The sequence below is a fragment of the Malaclemys terrapin genome, chromosome 4 (genome assembly GCF_027887155.1).
Source record: "Malaclemys terrapin pileata isolate rMalTer1 chromosome 4, rMalTer1.hap1, whole genome shotgun sequence".
NCBI lineage: Eukaryota > Metazoa > Chordata > Testudines > Emydidae > Malaclemys > Malaclemys terrapin.
This window is the reverse complement of record NC_071508.1, coordinates 27,461,237-27,488,952: the sequence shown is the minus strand read 5'-3', so window position 1 is coordinate 27,488,952 and position 27,716 is coordinate 27,461,237. Positions and strand designations below refer to the sequence as shown.

The 27,716-nt window shown below is 54.4% G+C and overlaps 2 protein-coding genes across 3 annotated transcripts in view; both read right to left on the bottom strand.

Moving 5' to 3' along the window:
* The window catches only part of CACNA1S (calcium voltage-gated channel subunit alpha1 S), a 98,640-nt gene extending 90,705 nt beyond the window's left edge, over window positions 1-7,935 (bottom strand). For both annotated transcript variants that reach the window (XM_054026421.1, XM_054026422.1), the window contains exon 1: window positions 7,311-7,935. In XM_054026421.1, coding sequence (XP_053882396.1) covers window positions 7,311-7,471 — 161 coding nt within the window. In that variant the 5' untranslated portion in view covers window positions 7,472-7,935. The remainder of the gene's footprint in view (window positions 1-7,310) is intronic.
* Window positions 7,936-13,181: 5,246 nt separating this feature from the next.
* On the bottom strand, window positions 13,182-25,235 carry LOC128836795 (alpha-1,6-mannosyl-glycoprotein 4-beta-N-acetylglucosaminyltransferase-like). The gene is made up of 4 exons (XM_054027391.1): window positions 25,088-25,235; window positions 20,003-20,166; window positions 19,013-19,160; window positions 13,182-15,399 (listed from the first exon to the last, which is right to left on the bottom strand). The coding sequence occupies exons 1-4, from the start codon at window positions 25,233-25,235 to the stop codon at window positions 14,255-14,257; spliced, it is 1,605 nt and encodes a 534-aa protein (XP_053883366.1). The 3' UTR covers window positions 13,182-14,254.
* Window positions 25,236-27,716: the final 2,481 nt, after the last annotated feature.

Genomic DNA, 27,716 nt, shown 5'->3' with positions numbered 1-27,716 from the left:
GAGGCAAGCTGCCAGCATGACTTGTCTCATGAAACAAGGATCACAGGCTGTAAAAGGCTGGAAGGATTTTGGGTGAGCATTGCTCTGTACAACATGAAAGTATCGAGTCTAGGTTCTAGAATGCGCGCTCTGATTTTACGTTGTATGTAACCGTTGGTTTCCAATACACGCCCCCCACAGCACGTCTCCCATGCTGGGCAACAAGACAGGATGGATAACACAGCAGTTCAGACAATAGAGCTCCTCTGTTGCCCTGCTGTCAGGGGAGGGAGAGAGCAGAGCAGCGCAGAGAGCCCCAGCCAGGACTGAGAGGAGGAGGAGAAAGACAAGCCCTAGCTGCAAGAGAGGTCACCCGGCTGCTGAGTGGCTCCTGCCCGCTAGATTATCCAAATAAAATCCGTGTCCCGTGTGCTATGTGATCTGCATCAAATAAACTGCTGCGTGTGTCCCTCTGGACACACCCAGTGTGTGCAAAGCAGGGCAGCGATCGGAGGTGGGACTGGGGAGCTGTGGGGGGTGTGGTGTACAGCTGCTTTGGGTGCAGCGAACCTGGGACCACTCAGTGAGCGATCAGCACACTCCAACCTCCCAGTGTCTCTTGGCATGTGTCAATTGCTAACCCTTCAGTGACAGCAGGACCTGCAGAGGCCTAGAGGGTAGGGCCTGGGGTGCCAGTGGAGGTGAGGAGCTGACCCCCGGTGGGCAGAGACAAGGCTCCCACAAGCAAAGGGCAGGTGGTAGCAAGGTGCCTCCCAACCCCGGGTACCCGTGTGAAGCGTCACGGCTGGGCACAGAATTCATTCATTTGCATTTAGGGAGAGGCTGGAAGTGTCCCCACCCCCACGCCAGGGAGTATTTCATGCACATTTGTCCAAGTTGGTACAAATTCAAACTCTGCTGCTTTTTGGCCCCAAGGCGTTTGTGACGAACTGGGCCTGTTCTCACGGTGGTCTGTGAATGCTGACAGAGGAGTGTGCTGGGATAGTCTGCATTGCAGGATGGGATCTGCCCGAGGGCGCATACCTGAGTGTGTAACATGAGAACCCAGGAAGGGGTTGAAGGTGAGGTGACTCCTTAGCCCGGGAAACTGAACAAAGGCTGTGTGAGGGGTCGAAAAAGGAGAGTGCTGGAAGCAGGCTAGAAGCAGGAGGGAGAGAGGGCTGGGGGGCAGAGATGGCTCTGACCTCCCAAAGGGGGCTGGGCTGGGATGCCCGGGGACCCCAAGATGGACCTAACTGAGGGGGTCCCTGTTGTCTGTGCCTGCAAGACCTGTCTTGGACTGTATTCCTGTCATCCAAATAAACCTTCTGCTTTACTGGCTGGCTGAGAGTCATGGTGAATCGCAGGAAGCCGGGGGTGCAGGGCCCTGAGTCCCCCAATACTCCGCAACAGAAGCGTCACGGCTGGGCACAGAATTCATTCATTTGCATTTAGGGAGAGGCTGGAAGTGTCCCCACCCCCACGCCAGGGAGTATTTCATGCACATTTGTCCAAGTTGGTACAAATTCAAACTCTGCTGCTTTTTGGCCCCAAGGCGTTGCCAAGTCTGGGGGCTGCAGGTCAGCATTGAGGGGCAGTGGCAGAGCTGTGTTTGGGGGTCTGCCAGCTGGGATAGCAGGGGAGCTGGAGGTCAGGGCTGGGTGTGTGGGGTTTGTCTAGCACCTACCTGCCCCCTGTTTGGCCCGGGACTGCTCTTGGCTCCCTAGTAACAGAGACAGGAAAAGCAAAACAAAAGCAGGGTCTTGCACAAACATCTCCACTTGTTCCTCTGCCGCAGCAGGACCCAGAGCCCCGGGGAGCGGGAAGGGCCGGGAAATGATGCTCGCCGGGCAATTTTGCAAGGCAAACCAATCCAAATGCTCTCCAGCCATTTAACAGATCCAGTCACCCCTCTGCTCGACAGCCTGGGGGGATGGTGCTGGGGGTTTGCTCCCCAGCGGCTGCCCATCCTGCGCCTGCCATGTATGTGGAGGTGGATCGGAGATAGCGGGGGAGGCAGGGGGAAAGGGTGTCACAGGACACACAGCTCGTGTCCCTCTGTCATCCCACCCACGGAGCGTGTTGGGTTTGCTTTCATGGGGCCAAGCTGAGAACAAGGCGGCGAAGATTCAATCCGGGGGAAGCAGCGTGGCCTGGCTAGGGGATGAGGCAAAGGCCTAAGACACGTCAGCTGCTACAGACAGTGACAGCCGGAGAGGCCCAGCCATTGGGCTAAAGATCACATCACACCTGAGGTCACTGCGTGGCTGGAGACCATCCACAGTGATGACAGGCTGGGCCCCGACGGCCAGGAGGCCGCGCTGCTCCTGGGACACTCACACTGCAGGGGACATTAGCTGGTGCCTGATCCTCAGAGTGGGGCTCCCCGGGGCCGGGCTCCCCAACAAGGCACTCCTCCCCTCCCTGGAATACACCTGGGCGCAACCTGAGTCTCTGCCTGCCAGGGCACCTGCCTGATGAGGGCTGTGGGGAGGGGGAGGGATTGATAGGAGTCAGCTTTCAATTACCTTGTGCTGGCCTGTCCTGCAGCAATTTCACACACGCTCCTGCACCCGGGGGTAACTGCGTAAAGCATAAGCAACGCTGAGGACAAGGTCTGACACCCCCATCCTTAGTCCCTTCCCTCTGGGCTCCATTTATTATCCCAACAACCACAAACTCACCCCAGGAAAACAAAACTGCCCCAGCTAGGGCTTTCTACTCAGCCATAGCACCTAGGGCCTCTCTCCAGCAGCTCCTGCAAGCAACTGTCCTTTGCTACAACATCTCTCTGCAGACCCCACCTCCCTGCCCCTCCTTAGAGTGAACTAAGCACCTGTCTCTCCTCAGCTAGGTCTTATTAGTGAACAGGGCCAGCTGGCCACAGGCCTGCAGCCCTTAACAGGGCAAGCTGCCCTGTTACACAGGCCAAATGAACTCTTTAGATATCTTTGGTAAAGGGAGCCATGTATATCCACGACGACGTCTTTCGACGACAAACCAACCCCTTTGCTCCGTGGATTAAATCTCCTGGCCGTTCAGCATCCGCCTGCTGCCTAGACCTGCCGTAATCAGCTGACAAGGAGGCCAATGGCTGCTCAAGATGATCCTCTGCTGCCTTAATTTTAGTCGCGTGCCCGAGGTGGACATGCTGGCCGTCCGTATATTTCACCCCACACTTTACTGTCAATCACCATCATCAGCCTCCCGTAACCCTTCCATCCCAGGCTCTTGGGCCTTGAAAAACTCAAGTCCCTTCCCCACCATCTCATTTCCCTCATTTGCTCCCTGGAAATAACGGTGCTGCCCTGCATGGAGATCTGCAGAGGGAAAGCGCTCATGAGTTGTTACAGAGAACGAAACCCCCCCTTCCCTCGGGTTTTTCTCCCCTTCTCCAGAGGAGTTAAAGGAGGGACATAGGGATCGAGCGACCCGCCTGGAGTCACACCCAAAGTCAGTGGCAGAAATGGAAACTGAATCCAGGACCTCCTAGTCCCCTGCTTCACCCACTGCATGCGCTGCCTTTTGTCCTGCAAGGATGGAAGGAGCCTGGGACTGTTCTCTGTGCCTCTGCCATTTGGGGATTTACTCTATGTAGTTCCCTCCCAGATACTCCCTAGAGAAGTATTTCCTTGTGGTTGGAGCAGGGGCCTGGGAGTCAGGAGCTCTGTCCCTAATTCTGGTCCTAACCTGCTGCATGCTCGGGTCTTAACTCGTCTGTGGCTGAAGTGCCGAGGGGTGCCAGCCTGGCCCCTTTTGCTGGCAGGAAATGCAGCCAAGTTAAACCAATCCAGCCGTTTGGGATCCTGTGGGGGCAGGGTTCCCTCCTGGCTTCTCTCCATTTATGACTCCGGCAAAGCCCTTTGAGAGCATCAGCTCAGCCCTGGTGGCAGCAGCAGCGTGCATCATAAACCTGTCTCTAGCTGCAGCCTAAATCACACCAGGCCTGGAAATTTGCTGGCTTTTATAGCCAGGTTCTCTGGGGCATGACAGGGAGCAAGCTCCACTGGGCACCGGATAAGCCACCTGCCTTCTGAGCATCGTGAAGCGAGGGTGGAGTCCAGGTGCCATGTATACCAGTAATGGGGCACATGTCCCCCCAGCACCCCAACACTCCCAAACCCCACTCCGTACACCCCCAGCACGCTCACAAAGCACGATTACAATTAACCCCCTACCAAGCAACTGGCCTGACCTTTGAGCAAATGCTACCTTGAGTGGGCCAGAACTAGGCCACTTCCTCTCGTTGCAACCCCAAAGCAGCAAACCAGGGGCATTGTGGGTATAAATAGTACCCAGTGCATTGTGGGTATAAATAGAATCTGTTGCATTGTGGGTACCAGTGTTACCTGATGCAGAGGAATCTCTCTCATACACATGCTGTCCCCTACCCTGTTTGCAGTGACTGCTTCTTTGACCTTCCTGTTGGCACACCTGTCTCTTTCCTCCTTCCAATCTGTGTTCAGTAGCAGGTCCATTCGCTCTCATGGCTACAAGGGGTTCAGTGGTTATGGCAGTGACCTAGGAGTTGTAGGTTCTAGTCCCAGATGTGCCACTGATTTGCAGGCTGACCCTGAGCTAGTCACTTCTGCTTTCTGTGTCTCTTGTCCCATGTGTAGCTTGAGGGCACTACTTGTGTTACAGCTGTGGGGAGCAGTTGTGAGAATTAATTCGTTAAATGTTTGTAAGGCAGTGAGAGAGCCTCGGGCAAAAGCAGCCTAGAGCGTTATTATTAAAAGGATACAAAAAACCCACCAGGTCCCAGAGCCCTTTGCATAGGGTAGGACTGGGATTGCTCACTCCTCACTGAAATGCTGCCACTTCTGAGGTAGAACACTGCCTGGCAGGAAGGGAGGGAGGAGGAGTCACTAACAGCTATTATGCAGGAAGGATTTTAGGGAGGCAGAGAGTGCAAAACTGGAGCGTACCCAAGACAAAGGCCCCACACGCCATTTCTTCCAAAGGTACCACCGAGCCTTCAATGGCCACGCCCCACACTTTAGGTCTGATCCAGCAGCGCAGGGCACCCGGCCAGGTGCCAGGCTTCAGGACTAAGTCCATGAGAGAAGCACCACCTCTTGAAGAAGTGAGGTTTTTACCCACGAAAGCTTATGCCCAAATAAATCTGTTAGTCTTTAAGGTGCCACCAGACTCTTTGTTGTTTTTGTAGATACAGACTAACACGGCTACCCCTGATACTTGATGCCACTTCTTGAGTCACTAACACCTCTTCCTGCTGCACCCGAGATGATCTCCCAGCCAAGCTGTGACTAGACCCAAACATGCTTCATGTTCCATACCTGCAGCCCACAGTACAGGGACTCTGATGGCCAAACTGCCAGCATGTACCCACAGGATGACAACCCCCTCCTTGTTTCATTGATTTCTCCCGGAGTGAGATAGCGCCCTCAAGTCAAGAAAGGACCCAGACGACATGCCTGATGGCCAGAATGCAGCCTAGTACGCCTGGGTTGAATCTGGGCCCTTTGGGATCCTAAAAGCAACAGCCTCTGTCATTTGAGCTAATGAAGTAAGGCCCAGCTTGTTACATATTTAGTAACTGACACAGTTGGAGCCGGAATGCCGTTGACTGCCAATGAGATTTTGGCTCCTAAGTCCCTTTTGAAAATGATATGTAGGGTTCTGAGCACAGCAGTGCCTAAATACCTTCCCAATTCTGGGCCTCGGGCTATGAGCTGGAAGCAGCGGCATCCTCCTAAACACTTGTCACCAGTGTGGCTGCCTGTAGCACTCTCTGCAGGCCACGCCTGGCACTACAGGCACTCCCTGCCTCAGTTTCCTCCTCTGAGGTGGCCCCCAACCCTCAGCCTTCCCCACCCAGGCTGGAGGTGGCGATGGGGCCCAGCCCTCCAGCCAAGTCTCTGACTAAAACTTCACTCCTTCCAAGGTAACAAGAATCCAAACACACAAAAGGTTCTTCCGCTCTCCATGGGCTCCTCTTCAGCCCCCCAGGGTTAGCTCCCGGCCCCTCTGGGCTGCCATTCCGTCATCCCTGCTGCAGGGTCCTGATCTGAGGCCAGAAGGGCCCATTGTGGCCATCTGGTCTGACCCTCTGTATCACACAGGGCCTGAACTCATTCCTCTTTGAGCTAGAGCCGAGCTTTTAGCAAAGCCGGGATCAGAGAGCGGGGAGCCTAGGGCAGTGATGGATGGAGAGGGAGAGGTGGAGGGGAAAAACAGAGAGATGGTAGTGGGGAGAGAGAATGAGGAAGAGATGGGGAGAATGAAGGAGAGAAAAAGGGAGAAGGAAAGAAAGAGGGAGAGAGAAGGGAATGGCGGAGGGAGCCATCCATCTGTGATGTCAGACAGCAGCTGCGGGCAGCCGGCGAGCGGCTGACTCACTCTCTGAGCTATTCCAAGCAGCTCGCAGTGTCCCTCTCAGTCCCTTCCCCCCCCACACACACACTTTACTTTCCCAGTCTGACATTTTCTCCCCTACGCCCCGCTCCGGGCCACCTCCAGCTTTTTCTCTTTGCTGCCTCCTGATCAAAGTGCATCCTCTCCCCACCACACCCCGATCCCTGCCCCGGCTTCTCCAATCACCCGGCATCTTCCTGCCCCTGGCCCCTGCATTTCGGTTCTCTCCTCCTAGCCCTCTCCCGAAACTGGTTGATCCTCTCGCATTCCTTCCCCAAAATGGTTTCTGCCTTCCTTGGCTTCCCGCCAGCACCATGTATATAACTTCCCTCCTGAAGTGAAAGCAACGTCTCTCCCTCTCTCCTGGCTGCACAACGCCCTGGAGAGGGGAACCCTTGGGATTATTTCCCATGGCCCCATCTTCGCTTGGTACCAAAGAGACTGAACAGAAACCGCAGTGTCCAAACCGCCTCGGTTTCTCTCACCCAAACAGCCCCCCTTCCACTGAACACATCAATTACCATCTCCAACCTCGTCCCAAGAAAACACAGGCCAGATCCTGATCTCCCTGACTCCGGCTTCATGCCACTGAGTGCAGCAGGATCACAGAACCGGGCCCTTCAGCTATATTTAGCCTTTCCTCGGCCTCCCCTGCTCTTTCGCATTGCTGGCGAGATAGACGGTACAAACAGGCACTTCGTCAGCTGTCAGGAACAGGAAAACCAGATCGATCGCTCACTGAGTTTAAACCTGTCCACACCCACCAAACGGCCCCAAACATTCTCTCCTGCGCCTTAGGCACGCACTTTCCTCTCGCTCACCGCTGGGTCGAGGCATTCCCTCCACACGCTTTCTAATGCCTCCTTCGTGCTTTGCCAGGTGTCCATCCCCCATGTTTCTAGACACCCCCACGCAGGTCCCGTCTCCCCTCCCTGCCTAGACGGAAAGGATACTTCCATTCCACAATGCCGATGCAGGCTTTCCGCAGCGGGTGCTGAAGGGTTAAGCAGAACAGAGCCCTGGCTGGCCGCGGGGCTGCTGGTGGCACCGGTTTCTTTGACTTTTCTTTCTGTTGCTTTTTCTTCTGATCATCCTCGGCAGAAGCAGGCTCCATGATCTTCCTTCCCTAGCTGCCTCCGCCAGTTCTTCTCCCCCCGTCCTCTCCTCCCACGGCTGAGACCCCCGTCCCCAGCCCGAAGCCCCTTCTGGTTCTCTTCTGCCGAGCCAGTCTCCTTGGTGCAGAGCGGGAGGCGGAGGGTGAGGGGGACTGGAAATCGCACTCACACATACACAAATGCACCAGGCATGAGTTTAAAATTAGACTCCGTCCCCGCTCTCTGGTGCTGTCAGAGTTCCTGAGACAGCAAAAGAAGCCCAGCAGCTGTTGCTTATCCCAACACCGGTAACTGCTTCCCAAGCTACGGCTCCAGGTTGGGAGTGGGGGTGAGGGACCCACTTCAAGAGGGAAATACTCGGCGAAAATCCCTTTTCAACCCACTTCAGCTCTCTCCCTGGCCCTCTTCCCCATCTCCCTCTGGCTTCTGAAGCAGCCCAAGGAATCATCAGGCTATTTAAACAACACAAGCCACCTGCTTTGTCCGACTGGGCCCAGGGTGCATCTAAAGAATGAAATATCAGTCCTCGCTTGGGTTGGGTGACTGCTGCAGATAAATCCTACCTCATTTGCAAATGTATTTGCCTCTCCCGTCTGGTGTTCGCTTTCCGGTAATCCTTCCAGCCAGTGCATTTGTTAGGACAAACATTCCCCGTCAAAGCAAATGTTGCTACTAATCAGAATCAGGGAGTGTATGGAAACCCCTCTGTGCTAGGCGCTGCACGTACATGTGCGACAATCCCTGTCCCAACAAGTGTAGAATCTAACCAGACACGAGTGGGAGGAAGTTAGAGTTCTGATCCCCACTTTGCAGAAGGGGAACAGAGCAGGGAGGGCCAGATCCTCAAAGGTATTTGGGCACCTAACTCCCACGGGGCTCAATGAGAATCAGGCACCTAACTGCCTTTGCGGATCTGGGTCAAAGTCCCAGTAGCAGAGCCAGGAATGGAACGCAGCTCTCCTGAGCCCCACTCCAGGGCAGGAACCCCGAGTGTCTCCTTCTGCATTGCAGAGTAGTCACAGAAAGCACGTGCCGAACTCGGAGCGTTTGCCCCTGGATCCTGACTGTAACTAGCGGGCACTTCTCCAAGGCCTGCCCAGCAAAGGGGGGTCAGCAGTGCCGATAGCTTCATCCAGAGCGAGGAACACAGCCCATGTCTCCTGCTGCTTCCACTCAGCTGCCAGGGAAATTCAGTGGTTAAGCTCTGGTGCAGGCTGCCAAGGGAGGCTGTGGAATCCCCATCACTGGAGATTTTAAAGAACAGGCTGGACACACACCTGGTCTAGGTTTACTGGTCCTGTCTCAGCACAGGGGGCTACACTTGATGACTTCCCAAGGTCCCTTCCAGCCCCACATTTCAAGGATTCTACAGGGCTTGTTCTGGATTTCACCCCCTAAAAGGGTCTAGGACTGGCTAGCACCAACACCCAACATCATGTCTTACCCCTCTGTCACATCTCTGCATTTTACACTGACTGATCTGCCTGCATGTCCCCTAGGGAAATGTCTACATACAAACAGTTAAATACTCCAGGAGATGTATTAGACTTTGCCCTGCTACAGGGGCCTTTACCCTGGATGTGTTTTACAAACATTACTAGATAATAATACCGAGCACCTACAGAGAGGCTTGTATCTGCAGATGTCAAAGCTCTTTAGAAAGGTGGGTCAGACGTATTATCCTGTCACAGAGTGTGGGGGGACACAAGGCCCTGCACCCCCGGCTTCCTGCGATTCACCATGACTCTCAGCCAGCCAGTAAAGCAGAAGGTTTATTTAGACGACAGGAATACAGTCCAAGACAGGTCTTGCAGGCACAGACAACAGGACCCCCTCAGTTAGGTCCATTTTGGGGTCCCAGGGCTCCCCAGCCCCCTTGGGAGGTCAGAGCCCTGTCTGCCTCCCAGCCATATCACCAGCCAGCTCTGAACTCTCTCTCTAGCCTTTGTTCAGTTTCTCGGGCAAAGATGTCACCTGGCCTCTAACCCCTTCCTGGGTTTTCAGGTTACATACTCAGATATCCTCCCTTGGCCAGTCTCCCATCCCCCAATGCAGACCGTCTTAGCCACACTCCCCGTCAGCATTCAAAGACCACATTAAGAACAGTCCCAGTTCGTCACATATCCCCATTTCACTGGTGGGGAAACTGAGGCCTGGAGAGGCAATGTGCTCAGAGGCATGCAGCAAACCCACAGCAGAGCTGACAAAACAACCATATCTTGCACTTCTAAACCCTGCTCTGCGAACACCTGACAAAGAAAGAATGTATCAGTGTCCCTATTTTACAAGCAGAGAAACTACAGGCCCACATGACGGGGGTACTGGCCCCACACCAGACAGCAGGCCAGGGACAGAACCTCCATTCCCTGCCTTGCAGCTGGAGGTGCTAACCACTCTGCCACCACCCTGCTATGGCTCATATAGGGTGACCAGACAGCAAATGTGAAAAATCGGGACAGGGGGTGGGGAGTAATAGGAGCTATATAAGAAAAAGACCCAAAAATCGGGACTGTCCCTATAAAATTGGGACATCTGCTCACCCTAGGCTCATACCATCTCAGGATCATGTCATCTGCCATGGAACTGCCTGTCTTGGGAGCATCCCAATTTGAGGGCCAGCAGCCCTGGTGCGACACAGTCCTGAAGGAGAATCCCATAGCTACATGCCTGCTAACCAATGGGGGGAGGGGAGACGCTGCAGCTGTTCCTGTCCATTGCTGTATGTTCTGGGAGAATCGGCTCAGCTGTAAAGGGGTAAAATTAGCAACATTAATGCCACACACGCACACACCCCCAATCTTTTCCCGCATTTTAGGGTCAAATATTCCTTCTCACACCCCAAATGATGAGGTCCCTGGAGGTATCATGGACCGTTCACCACATCTGACTGTAGTCCTGAGTGGGTCCCCATTTTGCCCTCCCTCCTTCTCCCACAAATCACTGTCCCCATGTCACTTGGGATTCAACCTATGAGCTCCGCTACTGCTGCAGCCCCAGCGGGGAGCTCTGAGGATCTCAGCCCTGTTCCTGGCACTAGCAGCTGCTAGTGGCGCTGGAAGGGTCTCTGGGGACATCTTGTGGGCAGCTGGGCATATGGCAAGCTTGGAATTGGTACACGCACCTTGGTAGATGGTTTTCCTCCACCCCAGTCACAGCTGTGAATAATTGCACACACTGACTGATCACTGACTAGGTGTGTTCTTTTAAAGACAGAGATCCAGCAGTGTGTGAATGGAAGGCCTAAGGAAGGTCTGCTCCCTGCCTCGTGCCATCCCCTTGGCCAGGAAGGGTTAGCCGCAGAGGACTGACATGGTGGTGGCTCCTGGGGTTTTCTAAGGCTCTGGGTGAAGAAATATCAGACCTAAATGGTAAATTCAGAGGCGACGGTTCCATACGGCCCCAGCTGGACAGACTCTGCCTCTGGCAGGGATACCGCCAGCCCTAGAAGACACAAGATCGTCCTGAATGGTACCATGGGACCATCACGGAGCTGGATTTGCAGGTGCCTTTTTGTGGTTCAAGAGTTTTCAGGCTTTGACTCAGCCCCAAACTGCCAAGGGAGATTCGGCCCAAACTGCCCCGGGTTAGGAGGCAAACTCTGTGCCAGCCCCGAGTAGCACCTGGCTTCCAATCAAATCCACCAATTGGCAGGCTCCCCTTGGAGGCCTGAGAATCCTCAGCAGAGCCCAGTGGGGACTGTGGCATTCAAAGATCACATCCAGACCACAAAGGTGATTCCATTAATTTCAATGGGATTTAGGAGCTGAAATGCCCTGGAGGATCTGGGCCTCAATGCTGAGGGTGCTCACAAGCGCTTCTATGCCTAGTTCCAGCTTGCTGTGCAAAACAACAAGAGCTTTGTGGCACCCTGCCCAGACTCTCTGTCTGGGAAGCTCAGCCCTTGAAGGCACAACTCCCAATACCACATCTTCCTTTCCAGGCCAAAACTTAACAACAATAACTCTTAAAACCCCAACATTTATATAATACACAATTATACATATTGATAACCAAGGTAATAACTACACTAACAAGGTTCAATTAGTCTGTGAGATGCCCTGCACTGTCGCTTAGACCTGGGAGGTGTAATGCCATGGCACACATACACAGAAGTTAGGGGGGGGGGGGAAATCCCATCAATGGCTCTTGCTGGATGGTTGTTAGGTTCAGAGTTCCTGAAATGCAATATGATTTATTATCAGGGGGTAGCCGTGTTAGTCTGTATCTACAAAAACAACAAGGAGTCTGGTGGCTGGATGCATCCGAAGAAGTGAGGTTTTTACTCACGAAAGCTTATGCCCAAATAAATCTGTTAGTCTTTAAGGTGCCACCAGACTCCTTGTTGTTTTTATGATTTATTAGTACACCGCATTGAACCTATTTTAAATGCTCAGGGACCAGACAGTGGAATATCTTTTCTGGAACTCATGAAGGTCTGTAAAGAACATGACCTGGAACTTTTCTATCCTGATGGATTTGACCTATTGGTGCTTTTGGCAACATTACCTGTTACAGTTGCAACTGCAGAAAAATGTTTTAATGCTAAAAAGTGTAAACTTAGTAGACTTTGCAGCCACCTGACAGAAGCTCGTCTTCAGCAGCTGTTAATTGTTGCAGTAGAGACTGATGTAACCAACAGCGTTAACACAGAAGAGGCTGTGGATACCTTTATCCAGATGGCTCCCCGGTGCATGGATTTCCGTCGAAATGGTGAGTGTGCCACTGTTTATTTCTATGCAGATGATGTAGGTGCGTGTGTTGATATGGTTTAATGTGTATAATATGTATGTGTTTAACTTGCCCCTCCAAAAGTGGTCAAATTGAAATTCCTGCACACGCCCCTGCCCACCAACGTCTCAGGCATGCTCTACCTGTTTGCTGAAACAGGAGTGAAAGCACAAGCAAGAGAAGCTCTTCAAATGGGGACTCCTCCCTGTTGCTGGCTCTGGTTGCTGGGAGCGTGCAGACCCAAAAGACGGCTTGGCAGGATGCGTTGGGAACCCAATGGGCCGTAACAGCTTCCTGCCACGTGCAGGGCGAACAGTCACGTTTTCCCACACTGAACCAGGAGCTAGAGTGGCCACAGCTGGGGAGGGCACTAGGAAGCCTGCGATAGGTGGTTTGACTCCGGTTTGAGTACTGCAGTGTGTATGCTGGAGCCCCGGCTTTGGGGCCTGTGTCCTGAAATTCTAAACCTAGGGCATGGACACTCCCAAACACAGGGTCCACGGACTCAAGTCCCACTAACCCATGCCTTACATTGCAGTGTAGACATGCCCTCTGAGAGCTGGCTGGGGGTTTGGGTTGCCAGGCTTATTTAGCTTGTAGGCAAGGAGTGGAGGAGCAGGCCAGAAGTGCAGGCTGGCCTCTAGAAGCCAAGGCCCAGAGAGCCAGCTGTGTGCGCTTAGGACTGGCAATGATGGGTGTGTCCTGGGGATACCCAATGTTGCCAATTCCCATGATTTTATTGTGTCATGATATTTGATACTCCTCAGAAGGCCTGAAGTCAGGTGAATACAAGAGAATCTCAGCTTGCACTTCAAACAAATATGAAGGGTTCTTTTCACCCTCTCGGTGGTGGAGAAAAGTTTAAAAACGTGACCCAAATGTGACTCTAAAAGCTCAGACACCAGAAGGCAAGTGAAAAGAACCAAATATTTATGATGTTTGTAAAAATCTCGTGACTTTTAAGCCAATCTTGCAATTGTCAAAGGCTTGAGCCTAACAGTGGATACACTAGATGAACACTGCCACAGAACGGAGGAGTTCTTGCCCCTGTATTTGGCCCCGTGGTGCCAGGGGCCACACAAGGCCCTGCTTCTAGGGGCTCAATGTGGTTTCGGAAGAAGTCAGGAGCGAGGAGGGGGCTGGCGAGCAGGCTGTCTTGTCTAGTTAGATTGTAAGCACTTGAGGGCAGGCATTGTCTGCCACTCTGTGTTTGTGCAGCACCTACCACAACCAGGCCCTGATTTTGGTTGGTTCCTAGGCACTGCTGTAATGAATGTGATTAATAACCTGCCCCTCCCACCGGGAATCTAGCCCCCTGGCATTCGGGGTACAGCATTTTAGCCGTCAGGCTGGAGAGGTTGGACGGCCAGTTTAAACTGTTGGGGTAGAGCAGGTCGACTGTGAGCAGTAGGATCCTGAGGCAAGGTTTCCCCCGTGGCTGCCTCTGCCCTGGGAGCAGCCTCACACCCTGGGGGATTGGTTTTGCCCACATCTGGGCTAGAGTTCCCCAGTGGACAATGCTCTGAACCTGCCCCGAGCTGGGCACTGCTGGCTCTCCTGACCTCTCCAGAGCCCCAGAGGTCTGCTGCAAGCACCATTCCAGGTCTCGCTCCTGGGGTCTGGCCCAGCGGGACGCCTTACCTGGGCCTGGTTCTGACTGCACAGCCCCCAGAGGAAGTAGTTCAGAGGAGTCAGTCAGCTCTGTGGGGCCAGGCTCTCCTATCCATCGGCAATTAGTGCCCAAGGACATAGGGCGCCCTGAAAGGCCAGAGTATCAATGTGCTGCATTAGCTCCCATTTCGTGCCCTAATGCATCATCCTGCCATGCTACCAGGATCCTGCTATGCCACTGCCTTGACCCTCAGTGCCCCATCTTCCTTCCCCACTAGGCCCTCACTGTGCCTCCCCTGCAGGGTGCCATTGCCTGGGAGGGGCAGTGCCACCACCCTCCATTGCCCCTCAGACACCCCCAAACCGCTTGCTTGCCCCTAAGAAGGGAGGCCAGCTCCCTGGTGTGTGGGTCACCAGCCATGCCTCTATCCCCTGCACCCCCCTTAGCTGTTTGGTTTGGTCCAGATGCTGATGCTGCGGATGATCAGCCATTCGCTCTGACTCTCTGTCACTAGAATCCGCATGCACTCCGGGGCGGCAGCCATGCTGTTCTCCAAGCCGCTCCGTTCAAAGTGTCCCTTCTCAAAGACTCCGACGTGGGTGTATGTAGAGCAGCCCTTGCCTTTCCCCTGCCGCTGGCTGCCCAGCTCCACGGCCCCTGAGTGGAGATAGTCGGTGTGGCGCTCCTCGGAGCCGGTGTGGATCTGGAGCCGTGAGATACGGGCAGGCTGGTGGAACACGATGGTGAAGTGGCTGCCGGCAGATGGGGCTTTCCCCCAGAAGTACTCCGGCATCGTGCCGTAGGCCTTGCTGGGCAGGTAGTTCTCAAAGGTGTCTATGTCTGTGAACATCACAGCTGGGGGGTTGTCAGGCAGGTCCAAGGAATCTGCCTCAAAGTCGTTGTCTTTCAGCTGATTGACCGCCCCCTGGAAGGAGGAGTACAGGCCGATGTGCTGGAAGAGGGACGGCTTGAAGCGAATCACCTCCTTCTGGGTGAGCAGCAGGCGGAAGTGCCCCAGCAGCCAGTCACACGGCATTTCCTGGTAGAACAGCAGCAGGAACTGGGACAGCTGGGGCAGGTCGCTGGAGTGGTAGAGTTTGCCAATGTAGCCCAGCTTGGAGAACTCCAGCGTGACCCAGTAGGAGCCTTCCCGGGATGCCACTGCCTTCCTGATGGCAGTGAAGAAGGACTTGGAGCACTGCACGTCGTCCTCAATCATGAGGTAGTAGGAGGAAAGGTTGGCAGCGAAGCTGAGGAGATAAGCATAGTCCACGTTCTGCTTGGATCTGAACTGCACTCGATTCTCGGCATCATTGTAGTTCCTCTTCAGGCCTTCCAGGGGCGGGTAGCACTCCGGAGGGGCATGGATAACCAGCAGCTGGCCCCGGAGGAGGTGGGGAGTGAATCTTGCGGTAATGTCCGTCACCACCTGGGTGTTCCACTCCGAGTCCGGGTCAGCCAGGTGCACCACCACCACCATCTCCTCCAGCTCCTCCTGGATTGACTGCTTAAAGATGGACTTCAGTGTGTCCAGGAGGTAGTTGCCTCGCTTCCGCTTGATAGACGACAGCCCCACAGTGAGGAACTCTGAAACACAGAGGGATGAAAGGACAGACATGAGCACCCCTGACACATCAGTAAGGCCCAGACCTTCACGGTATTTCGGGGCCTAACTCCCTTTGAAATCCAGGAGAGTTGGGCACCTAAACATCTGTGAGGGTGCGAGGCTGGCTGATTTCACAAGAAACCAATAGCAGGTCCTTGTGTTTGAACTCAGGCTGACACCCTCTACTGAAGGTCTCAGAGGATGGCTGGGCCTTTACGGGGAGTTGTGCCCAGCCTTACCTATGACAGATTGGCTACATCCCACCTGAGATGGATAGCTGCCTTCAACTACCTGAAGGAGGATCCAAAGAGGATGGAGCTCGGCTGTTCTCAGTGGTGCCAGATGACAGAACAAGGAGCAATGGTCTCAAGTTGCAGTGGGGGAGGTCTAGGTTGGATATTGGGAAACACTATTTCGCTAGGAGGGTGGTGAAGCACTGGAATGGGTTCCCTAAGGAGGTGGTGGAATCTCCATCCTTGGAGGTTTTTAAGGTCAGGCTTGACAAAGCCCTGGCTGGGATGATTGAGTTGGGGTTGGTCCTGCTTTGCAGGGCCGGCTTTAGGCACTGCGGGGCCCGATTCAAAAGAGCTGCCGCTGAAGACAGCGGCGGGACTTCGGCGGCAGCTCCTTTGGCTGCCGGTGCATTCGGCGGAGGGTCCTTAGCGACGTTGCGGGGCCCTCTTAGGGGGAATCGGGTGAATCGCCCTAAAGCCGGCCCTGCTGCTTTGAGTAGGGAATTGGACTAGATGACCTCCTGAGGTCTCTTCCAACCCTAATATTCTATGATTCTATTCCTTTCCCCAACTTTGTGTCTGTCTTCTGAATTTCAATGGTAGGCTCTAGGAGTCAGGAAGCAAATTGTACTATTTGTTTGTACAGCAGCTAGCCCACTGGTAAATGTGAATTGTTTAATGATGCTAGTAATTTCAGGAGAAATGTGTGCGTACCCGCCCTTGCTTATTTATCACGTTTTCTTGTTAATTTCCCCTTTGCGTCCTACTGAATCTCTCTCAGTGAAAAGCTCCAAGCCCGTGTTGTTTAATCAGAGTGGAATAGCTGCCATCTCTCCTTGCCCCAGATGACTCAACCACTCCCACTGCACCTCCAAACTGACGCAAATGAGAATTTTAGTGCCACCAAAAAAGCCCTCCACCAACACACAAGACAGGACAGGGTCTCTTCTCTCTTCTGCTGGTCCCCTTCCGCAAGGGAGAGCAGGAGCAGGTAGGAAGAACTGCCTCCCTGTGGCCATGGAGTAGCAAGAGTTGCACAAACAGAGCTAGAAGGAAGCTGTACGTCTTGTGCCAGATCATTTTGCCCACTGGGCGACAGTGTCACACCAGCTATGCCAAGGGGAAACTCCCTTCCTGGCTGTGATGGGGGACACCAGCCCCACACTGAGCTGGCAAGGGCTATGAGGCTCAGCCCTGCCCCGCTGCACGCTGCCAGGTAATGAACGAATTTACAAAGGGAAGTGGACAAGTCTGTGGGTGGCTGGCTGTCCCAGGAGGAGAACAGATCTCTTATCTTTTGCTTCCTGAGGAAAGGATCAGCCCAGAGCCTTTGCAGAGACTGCTGACTGGGTGCCAGAGCTGTAGGGGGAAGGTGGGCCTGGCGCAGGATGGTGGAGTTTGTTTTTGGAACCCCTTCTGCAGTAAAGCAAAGCAGTAATTTGCAGGCTGCCTGGGCCAGGCCTGTGGGGCCCAGTGAGACTGCGGCAGGGAACCTGTGTCTGGGAGCAGTGGGGAAATGCCTCACTAAACTCCTGTGGATTTTTGCACCCTACGCAAGTCTGCCCTGTGGTTTGTCTCGGACCCGGGAGCGGGGGGGGGGGGGGGGGGGGGAAACGGTCACACACTCCCATTTGCAGCAGAGGGAAGGCCACAGCCCACTGTTGTTTCTGTTTTGGGCCTTCTCCCGTGGGCGTGAATAGCTCCTCAATAACAAACGTCTGCAGCCGCTATTCCAGGCTCCGGAGAGACTCAGCCATGTGTTTGCTAGAGCCCTAGTGAGGGTGTGGCAGCTTGTAGCTTTCAGAGGAGTTAACAGGTAGAGGCTACGGGGAAGCCTAGCCTTTAACTTGACCTGCAGACTCATGTGATAGCTACAACCTGCCTTGTCTTCACTAGGATGTTAACTCAAGTAAAGCCCACATCATTCTTCCAAGTAACGTCAAGGCTGCTCCCAGACCTCTCAAACGGCGGCGAGCCCCACCATGGGCAAGACAGCCAAGCCCAGCACCCGAACACAGGTATAGACTCAGAACCACAGGGTGAGAAGGGATCGCAAGGTCAGCTCGTCCAGCCCCCTGCCACGATGCAGGACTTGTTGTGTCTAACCCATCTCAGACAGACGGCTCCAGCCTCCTTCTGAAACCTCCAGCGAAGGAGTTTCCACAAGCTCCCTGGGCGTCTGTCCCATCATCCTACTCTTCTTACAGTTAGGAAGTTTTTCCTGAGGTTTAATCTACATCTGCTGTGCTCATAGGTGCTGACTCTGTGGGTGCTCTGGGGCTGGAGCACCCATGGGGAAAAATTGGTGGGTGCCTTGCACCCACCGGCAGTTCCTCGCCCTGCCCCCCTCCCCGCTCCAGCTTACCTCCGCTCCGCCTCCTCCCCTGAGCGCACCACCACGTCCTGCTTCTCCCCCCACCCTCCCAGCACTTGGCACCATGAAACAGCTTTTTCACATGGCAAGCCTGGGAGGGAGGGGGGAGGAGGGGGAACGCAGCGTGCTTGGGGGAGGAGACGGGGCCAGGGCGGGGATTTGGGGAGGGATCCAATAGGAAGGGGCGGAGTTCGGGCGGGGACTTTGGGGCAGAGGTGGAGTCGGGGCGGGGCCGGGGTGGGAAGGGGTGGCGGCGCTAGAATCCACCAACACCAAAAAAAGTTGGCACCTGTGGCTGTGCTGTAGTTTGACCCCATCACCTCTTGTCCTGCCCTCTGTGGCAAGAGAGAACAACTTTTCTCCATCTTTTTTATGGCAGCCTTCCAAGTATCTGAAGACGGTTATGTCCCACCCTTAATCTTTTTTCCAAACTAAACATAGCCAGTTCCTTCAGCCTTTGCTCATATGGCTGCATTCCTTCCCTTTGGTCATCTTTGTCACTCGCCTCTGGATCCTTTCCAGTTTCTCCACATCCTTTCTAGACATTGGTGACCAAAAATGGATACCGTCCTCCAGCTGAGGCCTAACCAGCACTGAGTATGCCTCTGTTAAAGCAATCTAAAATTGCATTTGCTTTTTTTGCAACAGCATCGCATTGCTGACTCCTGCTGAGGTTATGAACCACCACAGCTCCCAGATCCTTCTCAGCAGTGCTGCGGCCAAGCTGGTTATCCCCCATTCTGCATTGGTGCCATAGCAGCAGTTGCAGAAATCCGTCAGCTGGCTTCCCAAAGGCTGCTCCGCTATGGCTAACCCAGTGTTTCTTGCCAGTCCCGGAGATCTCCTAGACACAGTTTAGGAAGGCAGCAAGTCAGTCCCCGTGGTATCAAAAAGGTTGAGAACCACAGCTCTAGACCATCTCTCTCCAGATCCAGCTGCTGGCAGAGAATGCTGGAGGCTAAAGCAGGCTGGTCCTGGGATACTCACTCTTCCTAGAGGGGGCGTGGCCGGCAAGGTAGCGATAGGAGATGTTCCTGGAGGCAGAAGCGTTCCACAGCTCCTGAAAGCTGCGCAGGTTCCCATCGGGTTGGAGTTGCTGCAGCACCATTTCCTGGACCCAGCGCTTCACCTCCTCCTGGGAGCCAGAGCAGAGCCAGCGTTAGCTACTGTTAGCGCACCCCAAGGCAGGCCTGTGGTAAATACACCTCGTCTGCCAGGGGTGGCAGCTCCAGCCCAGAGCCCCCTTTGCTCAGGAGGGCTAGAGCTGGAGAACAGCATCCCCTAGTAGTGCTGCTCCACCCCCCACCCGGCCAGTCACGCCCTCCTCCTGCTCAGACATCTCCACTGGAGTGGGGCAAGGGAGGAGAGGCCATGAAGCCCCCAATTCAGGGATGGGAGGTGGGGTTAGGAGAGGGGAGAATGGACCCCAGAGCAAGGGAAGGAGATGTGGGAAAGCCCATGGGGCAGGGCAAGGGGAAGGACGGGGAGGGGATGCGGGGCAGCCCAGGGGCAGGGCCAGTGGAGCACAGACCCCAGAGCAAGGGGAGGGGAGGGGATGTGGGGCAGCCCTGGGGCAGGGCTAGGGGAACACAGACCCCCAGAGCGAGGGGAGGGAGTGTGGGGCAGGGCAAGGGGAGGGACGGGGAAGGGATATGGGGCAGCCATGGGGCAGAGCCAGGGGAGCACAGACCCCAGAGCAAGAGGAGGGGAAGCCACTCAGCCCATGGGGCAGGGCCAGGGGAACACAGACCCCAGAGCGAGGGGATGTGGGGCAGCCCTGGGGCAGAGCCAGGGGAGCACAGACCCCAGAGCAAGAGGAGGGGAAGCCATTCGGCCCCTGGGGCAGGGCCAGGGGAGCACAGACCCCAGAGCGAGGGGATGTGGGGCAGCCCTGGGGCAGGGGAGGGGAACACAGCAGTTAGGGAGCACGGGGGCAGGCACAGGCGAAGTCTCCGCCCAGCCCAGCCCGGTACTCACCACCAGTGGGTCCTCCGGGCGCTGCAGGCAGAGGCTGAGGAGCAGGAGCAGAGCCAGGAGCGTCAGGGCAGTGGCGAGCAAGCGCTTTGGGAAGCATCTCATGGCAGCCGGGCTCCGCGGGCAGGGGCTGGTGCCTGGGGGTGTTGCCAGTTTCGACCGGGCTCCTTCGGGGGAGAGGCAAGAGTGCATGAGGGACACCGTTCGGAGCAGCGCTGCCCGCCTCGCCTGGGGAGCGCCTGGCCATGCAGAGGCGGCCTGCTCAGGGAGCAGGGCAGGGAGGGCTGCCGGGCAGCCAGCCAGCGCCTCGGCTCTCACAGCGCGGAGAGCCAGGGTCCCAAGCGGCTCTCACCAGCTTCCATGACAAGGGTCCGGCACAGGACACCCGTAAGGGTGAGGGGCCCGGCGGGGAGCTGAGGGTGTTTGCTGGCCCTGCAGGGGCCAGGAGGAAACCGCCACAAACAGACTGAACTCCTAGCCAGGGAGCGGCCCCTGACTGAATAAACTTGGGATCTGCCATACTAAGTTATGTCACATGACATTGTCATAGAAATTTCTGTCCGTTCCAGCTGAGGAATAAGGAGAGACGGACACAACTAGCTAAGCAAGGAGCCCCGGGAGGGGCGATCCGTTTATTTCAATTGCAATTGGGTTCGAGCTCATAAGTCAGCAAGAACAAAGAAAACACTTACACCAAAGCATTATATGCAGTTGCTTATGATAATTTATCGCTCTATGATTGGCTAAAATTTGCCATTATTACCATACATAATTAGCAAGTTACATGTATCTGCCCCTCTTATGACCTCTTATTGTTTATTTATTTGCCCCCTCCTCCTTGCTTATTTTGCAAACCAAGCGGTTAGCTATCTACAGGACGCAGGCACAGGAAGTTCCATTATCTCCAGGTTTGGAGTTTGGCGACATTTCCTCTCGAAGGAACTTCCTGAGTTAAGACATAGCTATAGCTGTGCTGTATAGCTTCCATGTGTACGTGACAAATTTGCCCCCTGGCAGGTAAGTAGAATAATTTTATATCAACATGAGCTCCTTTGACTTATTTGTCAAATGGACAGGCTAATACTTGGCTGCCTTCTAGGGCTGGGGGAGGAGGGCTGCAAAGCACCTGAGCATATAAACAGCACTCAGGACAGGTGGGTGCACCCCCACTGGTCTATAGCATATTTGAAGGGAGAGGTGCTGTCTCCCCCCCCACCCCCCAATTCCAATTGTGAGATGTCCCACAAAACCCAGTACACTGCAGAGCTCTGGGGCGGTGCAACCTCCAGATCCACTCATTGCACTGAGCGCTGGAAGATCTGCAGGCACAGATCCATTTGTACGGTGCACAGCAGCTCATGGGTCCTGCCAGAAAAATAAAGCTACTAGTCCAGGGGGCTGCACCCGAAGTTCACGAGGAAACATCAGCTACTGCAGAACATGCCTGCCGACGCAGGTGAAAGGAGCACACCCTAGGGTGGCTCTGACCTCCTGGCTTCCCAGGTGCAATACACAATATTTGTTTTGCACTGTAAAGCCTTTGATGATTTGGCTGTTGCAGTACCTTGGCTCTCTTCTCAAGTGATACCTGGACATCTGAGAGCCGGGGGTGCGACTTGTGCTACCAGCACCCAGCTGTGCAGCACCCTCAGGCGCAGCCTGCTACCTGCAGCAGGAATCTGGCATGAAAAGCAAGGGCAGATTCGGGGCGAGGAGAAGCAGCTGCACAACGTCAGACGTGTCTCAACTCCTCTCCGACCACTTAGAATCCCAGCCCAGGTACGAGCACGTGGACGCACCAGGCACTGGACCCTAGACCCAGTCTTCAGGTGTTAAAGGATATGAATGGCAGGGTCTTGCTCACAGCACTTGATGGTCATCAGTAAATAGGAACCCCAAACTGCTCAGCACATGAATCCAGCCAGCCCAGGCTCCTGGCACCAGCTGCTCCAGAGGAAGGTGCAAGAAATCCCCTAATGAGCAATTACGGACAAACCTGCCCACAGAAGTTTCGCCCTGACCCCGGTCAGGTGCTAGTGGGTAGCAGGAGGGTTTATTAGTCCTCTCTAGGACCCTTTTACCTTGGGAGGATGGGCAGGGCCCGCAATCAACACTTGCTAAGTCACTTATTGTAAATGTTACGGAATTGTTCAGCCAATGATGCAGATGCCCTCGAAACACATTACAGCCCTTCACCCTGCCCTTTCTAATACCTGCTGGCTGCTACCGAGGCGGAGACATGTGCGATGGGATGAAGGAAACTGCCTCCACGGGCCTTGGGTACCACCAGCATGAGACGTGGGCAAGTGGTCTCACTGCAGCATCATTCTATTTGTTTTGAGCGCACTCCTCCCTGTGCCTGGTACAGGAATAGCCCCCCCTTTCTTTTCGATAGCCTCTGTAGGGATGGCTATCCCACAGCCAGAGGGGCAACTGCGGCTTCTATAGACATCCCCCAGCTAGCTTGGGTCTGGCTAGCTTGAAAGCAATAGCCGTGAAGCCCCGACAGCTTGGGCTAGCTCACTTGCTCCAGTATCGCGACCCATGCCACAGTCACACCTCTGCCTGCAGTGGGCTACCTCGCCAGCCCAGGAAGGACGGATACCACACCAGAGCCTGTTTCAGGCCCGTCCCTCAAGGCATCATTTATTGATTAACCAGGAACTTAGGCAAAATCCCCAAATAAGGTACTGCCTCTGCCCGGCACCAGCTCCTACAAGCTCTTCCCTCACCCAGTGCACAGAGCCAGGGACTCCCATAGGAACCTTTCTACTTCCTGCAGCTCTCACCCCCAACCTGTGTACCAGGGAGTCACCTGACAGCTGGGTTCTTTCCCTGACCACAGCAATTCCTGCAAGCATCAGGCTCCCAGCCACTCTCAACTGAGCTCTTGCTGGCCTTTATAAAGACCAGGTGCTTTTCAAGCTATCACCTGATGCCCTGGCCCCACAGCCTGTGAGGATTAGTCACAGGTGGGCTGGGCCCGTCTCCCCTTAAAGGGGCCAGGCATGCTATGACACCTATCTAAAGAGTTCTGGAGGCACCAGTCATGGATCCATAGTTAAAGCTGACCGAATTGTGTTCTTAAAGCAAGGATTCAACTTGTTCATTATGTCTAGAGAACACAGCCTATCCCCTCTAAATTACAGCCCTCACTCCAAGCGGAGGCCGAATTCTGCAAGAATTTACAAATCAATCTATTAGTTTAGGAGTGAAAATGGATTTAAAATTGGGCCTTTAGAAAGTTAGCATTTGGCATCAGGTTTTTTGTTGGTTTTTTTTTTTTTTTTTTTTTGGTCCTTTTTGATCTCAGTTTAGCCATTGTCTATCTAGGCAAAAATTGGCAGGGAGATGAATCTGGACCCGATCCGGTGCAAAGAGTAGCTTTTGAAAAGAAATATGTAGGATTTCAGACTGGAGAAAAGGCGTAAATTGTTAACCATGACAGCAATTAACCATGGGAACAAGTTACCAGGTGGATTCCCCATCATTGACAATTTCTTAAATCAAGATGGGATGTCTTCAGAGAAACTCACTAAAAACTGCCCGTTGGCAAAACGGCCACTGTCTGCCATTGTCCTCCGTTCACGGCCTGCCCTGGAGGCAATACGGTTGAGAGCAGTGGGGGAGAGCTGCCATTTTGACAAAGGGCAATTCTTTGGGGGCTTCTCAGAGGGAGAAGATTCCCTGTGCCAGCCTCTGCTGATGTGAATGTTCAGTTCTGAAAAATAAGGGCAGAGAATTACCACTAATCCTGCTCTCCAGATCTATCCAATAGGGTGGGTAGGGGAGAAGGGAAACTGGTGTACATGCATGGGAGGTGGGTGTTGATCATACAATACCAGGGATGGAAATGACCTCTGGAAGTCATCTAGTCCAACCCCCTGCTCAAAGCAGGACCAATCCCCAGACAGATTTTTGCCCCAGATCCCTAAATGGCCCTCTCAAGTATTGAACTCACAACCCTGGGTTTAGCAGGCCAATGCTCAAACCACTGAGCTATCCCTCCCCTCATCCCACTATTTTGTGCTGATCTGGGGGTGCAAGTTTATAAGACACGGTTGGCTCAGTCATCGGAATCCTACCTCCAGCCCAGGACTCCTGCGATGAGAGGGGATCTCTCTGGAGCTGGAGGCCGGGGGACCTATAGGGACCTATTGCAATCCTGTGTTGCTCGCAGGATGACGTACTGCAAAAAAACTGCAAAAGGACACCTGGGCCTCATAAAATGCTGGGCTTGAATGGCCATGCCGGGGCGCACCTCAGCGCAAGACTTAAGTGCAAGAGAGCCCCATCGGGTTCTCGCAGCATGACCTGAAAGAGAACTCCAAACACGTCCCCTGCCTACATCGCCTGTAACTGCTCCACTAGTCCATGATCTGCAGGTGCTCCACACCTCTGGAAATCAGGTCAAGGGGTCTCAAAGCTGGTGCCCACAATAGCTGCCCCATTTCACAAATATTGGCCTGACGTTCAGCTAGTCATTGGAGAAAAATCGAGACCCTTAACAAGATGCCAATACTGCTAAGCCTGCCTGGAGAGCTGTGCCGGAGGAAACCAACCAGTGACATCTCCGGTTGACTGGTGCCCTGTTTTCAGACAGGAAACAACCCACTGCTCGTATTCAGGGGAGGGATCCTGCTCCTGTGGACCAAGGTGTGACACCACAGCTCTCAACGCCCCTTTGCTCACGCACTCCTGCACAAGAACGCAGACGGCCGGTTACCACACACTGACAAGGTGCTGAAAACTACATTCTTACAGAGAGGACGCAGCGGTGGGAAAGAGTCTAATGCACTAAGTAAATTCAGGAGTCAGTTGCTGCATCTGCCTCTTTGTCCACTTAATCACAGATCCTGGGCCAGGCTCAACAGGCTGCCTCTGCCCTGGCCTGGTTTCCTCTCCACGCAGGGACTGTGGGGCAGCGTTGCAGATCATAACTCATGTGGTAGAAGCCTGCCCAGTTCCATAGCTGGAGGGCAGTTTGCAATTCCTGGCCTCCCTTGATCCACAGGCTATCCTCTGGTTATGGAACCTAGGCATTGCACCTGGACGTCTGCATGCAAGAGGAAGGAGTATCAAACCTACCTTGCTCTCCGTTCTCTGGCCAAGTAACTTCCCTTCCAGTGGGGGCCAGGAACATGCAGACAGTCAGGACAAAGACGAGGCTGGGAACCTGAAATTCAGGTTCAGCTAACAAGTCAGGTGTCTCAAACATGCATCTTTTTACAAACATCTCCTGAACTTCTTGTTTAGTGACAAACAAAGGGCTGGCAGGCCAGGGGTGGATATACAGACAGCAGTGCCTGAGCAGAGCCCTCTCCACCCGCCCCACAAGGAATTCCCTGCATCAGCAAAACCACGCTCTCCTAGAGGGCCAGGCCTAGCTAGGGGACACACAGGGATGCTTCGAAGGGGTCTGCGGGGCTAACTGGGGCTCTTCCCTGCACTCCAGGATCCCTGATTCTACCTCCATCACAGCTGTAGTTCTCCAGACTGATAAAAGAGAGTGTGATGATGTTACACAATGTTCATATATTATTGAAAGGTCTGGGCAGGAAAGGCTCCTCGCATTATGCTCTCAGCGCTGCCTGCTGGTATTTGCTGCAGGGCCAGGCTGTAATAGTCCATAGCACTTAGAGCATTAGGGAATGAACCCTCCCAGCAGGACTATCCTCTATGGGGGCAGGGGAGAAACCGAGGCACAGGAAGGTTGGAGCTGACTGAATTGGTTGGGGAGCTGGCGGGGTTGTGACATCACAGGTACCAAGCAAGTGATGTCTGCTGAGACAGGAACAGAAGGGATTTTTACCCAGACTGTTTAAAGTTCATTGGTTTGTTTCTGTCAGCAGTGTGGCCTAGTGGCCAGAGCTCTGGGCTGAGACTTGGGGAGACCTGAGTTTTATTCCTAGTTCTGCCATTGGCCCGCTGGGTGACCCTGGGCAAATCACATTGCTGCTCTGTGCCTCAGTTTACCCATCTGTAAAATGGGGATAATAATACTGCTCTTCCTTTCTGGAATGCTTTGGGATCTGTGGAAGGAAAGAGTTAGTGATTATTATTATTTAATACACACACATGCAAGGAAAGCTCTCCCAGTCCCAGCGCTCCCATTCCTTCCATCAAAACTTCCAATCCTTCTTTCAGAGTCAAGCAAGAGTTCTTCCAGTGGGCAGACAGACCCGACCTAGCTTTGCTCTCTCTGGCAGGAGTACCAACAGGAGTGAAGCTGTGGCAGCATGGGCTAGTCAATCGAGTCCACATCCAGGGTCCCAGGCAGGATGGCTATTGATACAGCACATGCTGCTGCAACTTCACTGCTATTGTTATTTGAGCTAGCTAGTGCAAAGCTAGCTTGGGTCTGTCTGCCGTCACCCCTCTGATTATGTCTGCCATCACCCTCTGCTGCTGTCACCCCTCTGATTGTGTCTGCCATCACCCCTCTGCAGCCGTAACCCCTCTGATTGTGTCTGCCATCACCCTCTGCAGCCGTAACCCCTCTGATTGTGTCTGCCATCACCCCTCTGCTGCCGTCACCCCTCTGACTGTGTCTGCCATCACCCCTCTGCAGCCGTAACCCCTCTGATTGTGTCTGCCATCACCCCTCTGCAGCCGTCACCCCTCTGATTGTGTCTGCCATCACCCTCTGCTGCTGTCACCCCTCTGATTGTGTCTGCCATCACCCCTCTGCAGCCGTAACCCCTCTGATTGTGTCTGCCATCACCCCTCTGCTGCCGTCACCCCTCTGACTGTGTCTGCCATCACCCCTCTGCAGCCGTCACCCCTCTGATTGTGTCTGCCATCACCCTCTGCTGCTGTCACCCCTCTGATTGTGTCTGCCATCACCCTCTGCTGCTGTCACCCCTCTGACTGTGTCTGCCATCACCCCTCTGCAGCCGTCACCCCTCTGATTGTGTCTGCCATCACCCCTCTGCTGCCGTCACCCCTCTGATTGTGTCTGCCATCACCCCTCTGCAGCCGTCACCCCTCTGATTGTGTCTGCCATCACCCCTCTGCAGCCGTCACCCCTCTGATTGTGTCTGCCATCACCCCTCTGCAGCCGTCACCCCTCTGATTGTGTCTGCCATCACCCCTCTGCAGCCGTCACCCCTCTGATTGTGTCTGCCATCACCCCTCTGCAGCCGTCACCCCTCTGATTGTGTCTGCCATCACCCCTCTGCAGCCATAACCCCTCTGATTGTGTCTGCCATCACCCCTCTGCAGCTGTAACCCCTCTGATTGTGTCTGCCATCACCCCTCTGCAGTCGTCACCCCTCTGATTGTGTCTGCAGTCACCCTTCTGATTGTGTCTGCCGTCACCCCTCTGCTGCCATCAGCCCTCTGATTGTGTCTGCCATCACCCCTCTGCTGCTGTCACCCCTCTGATTGTGTCTGCCATCACCCCTCTGCAGCCGTAACCCCTCTGATTGTGTCTGCCATCACCCCTCTGCAGCTGTCACCCCTCTGATTGTGTCTGCCATCACCCCTCTGATTGTGTCTGCCATCACCCCTCTGCAGTCATCACCCCTCTGATTGTGTCTGCCGTCACCCCTCTGATTGTGTCTGCCATCACCCTTCTGATTGTGTCTGCCGTCACCCCTCTGCTGCCATCACCCCTCTGATTGTGTCTGCCGTCACCCCTCTGCTGCTGTCACCCCTCTGATTACCTTGTAGACACCCTCCAGGACCCAGACAGTACGTCTCAGGCCCCAAAGAG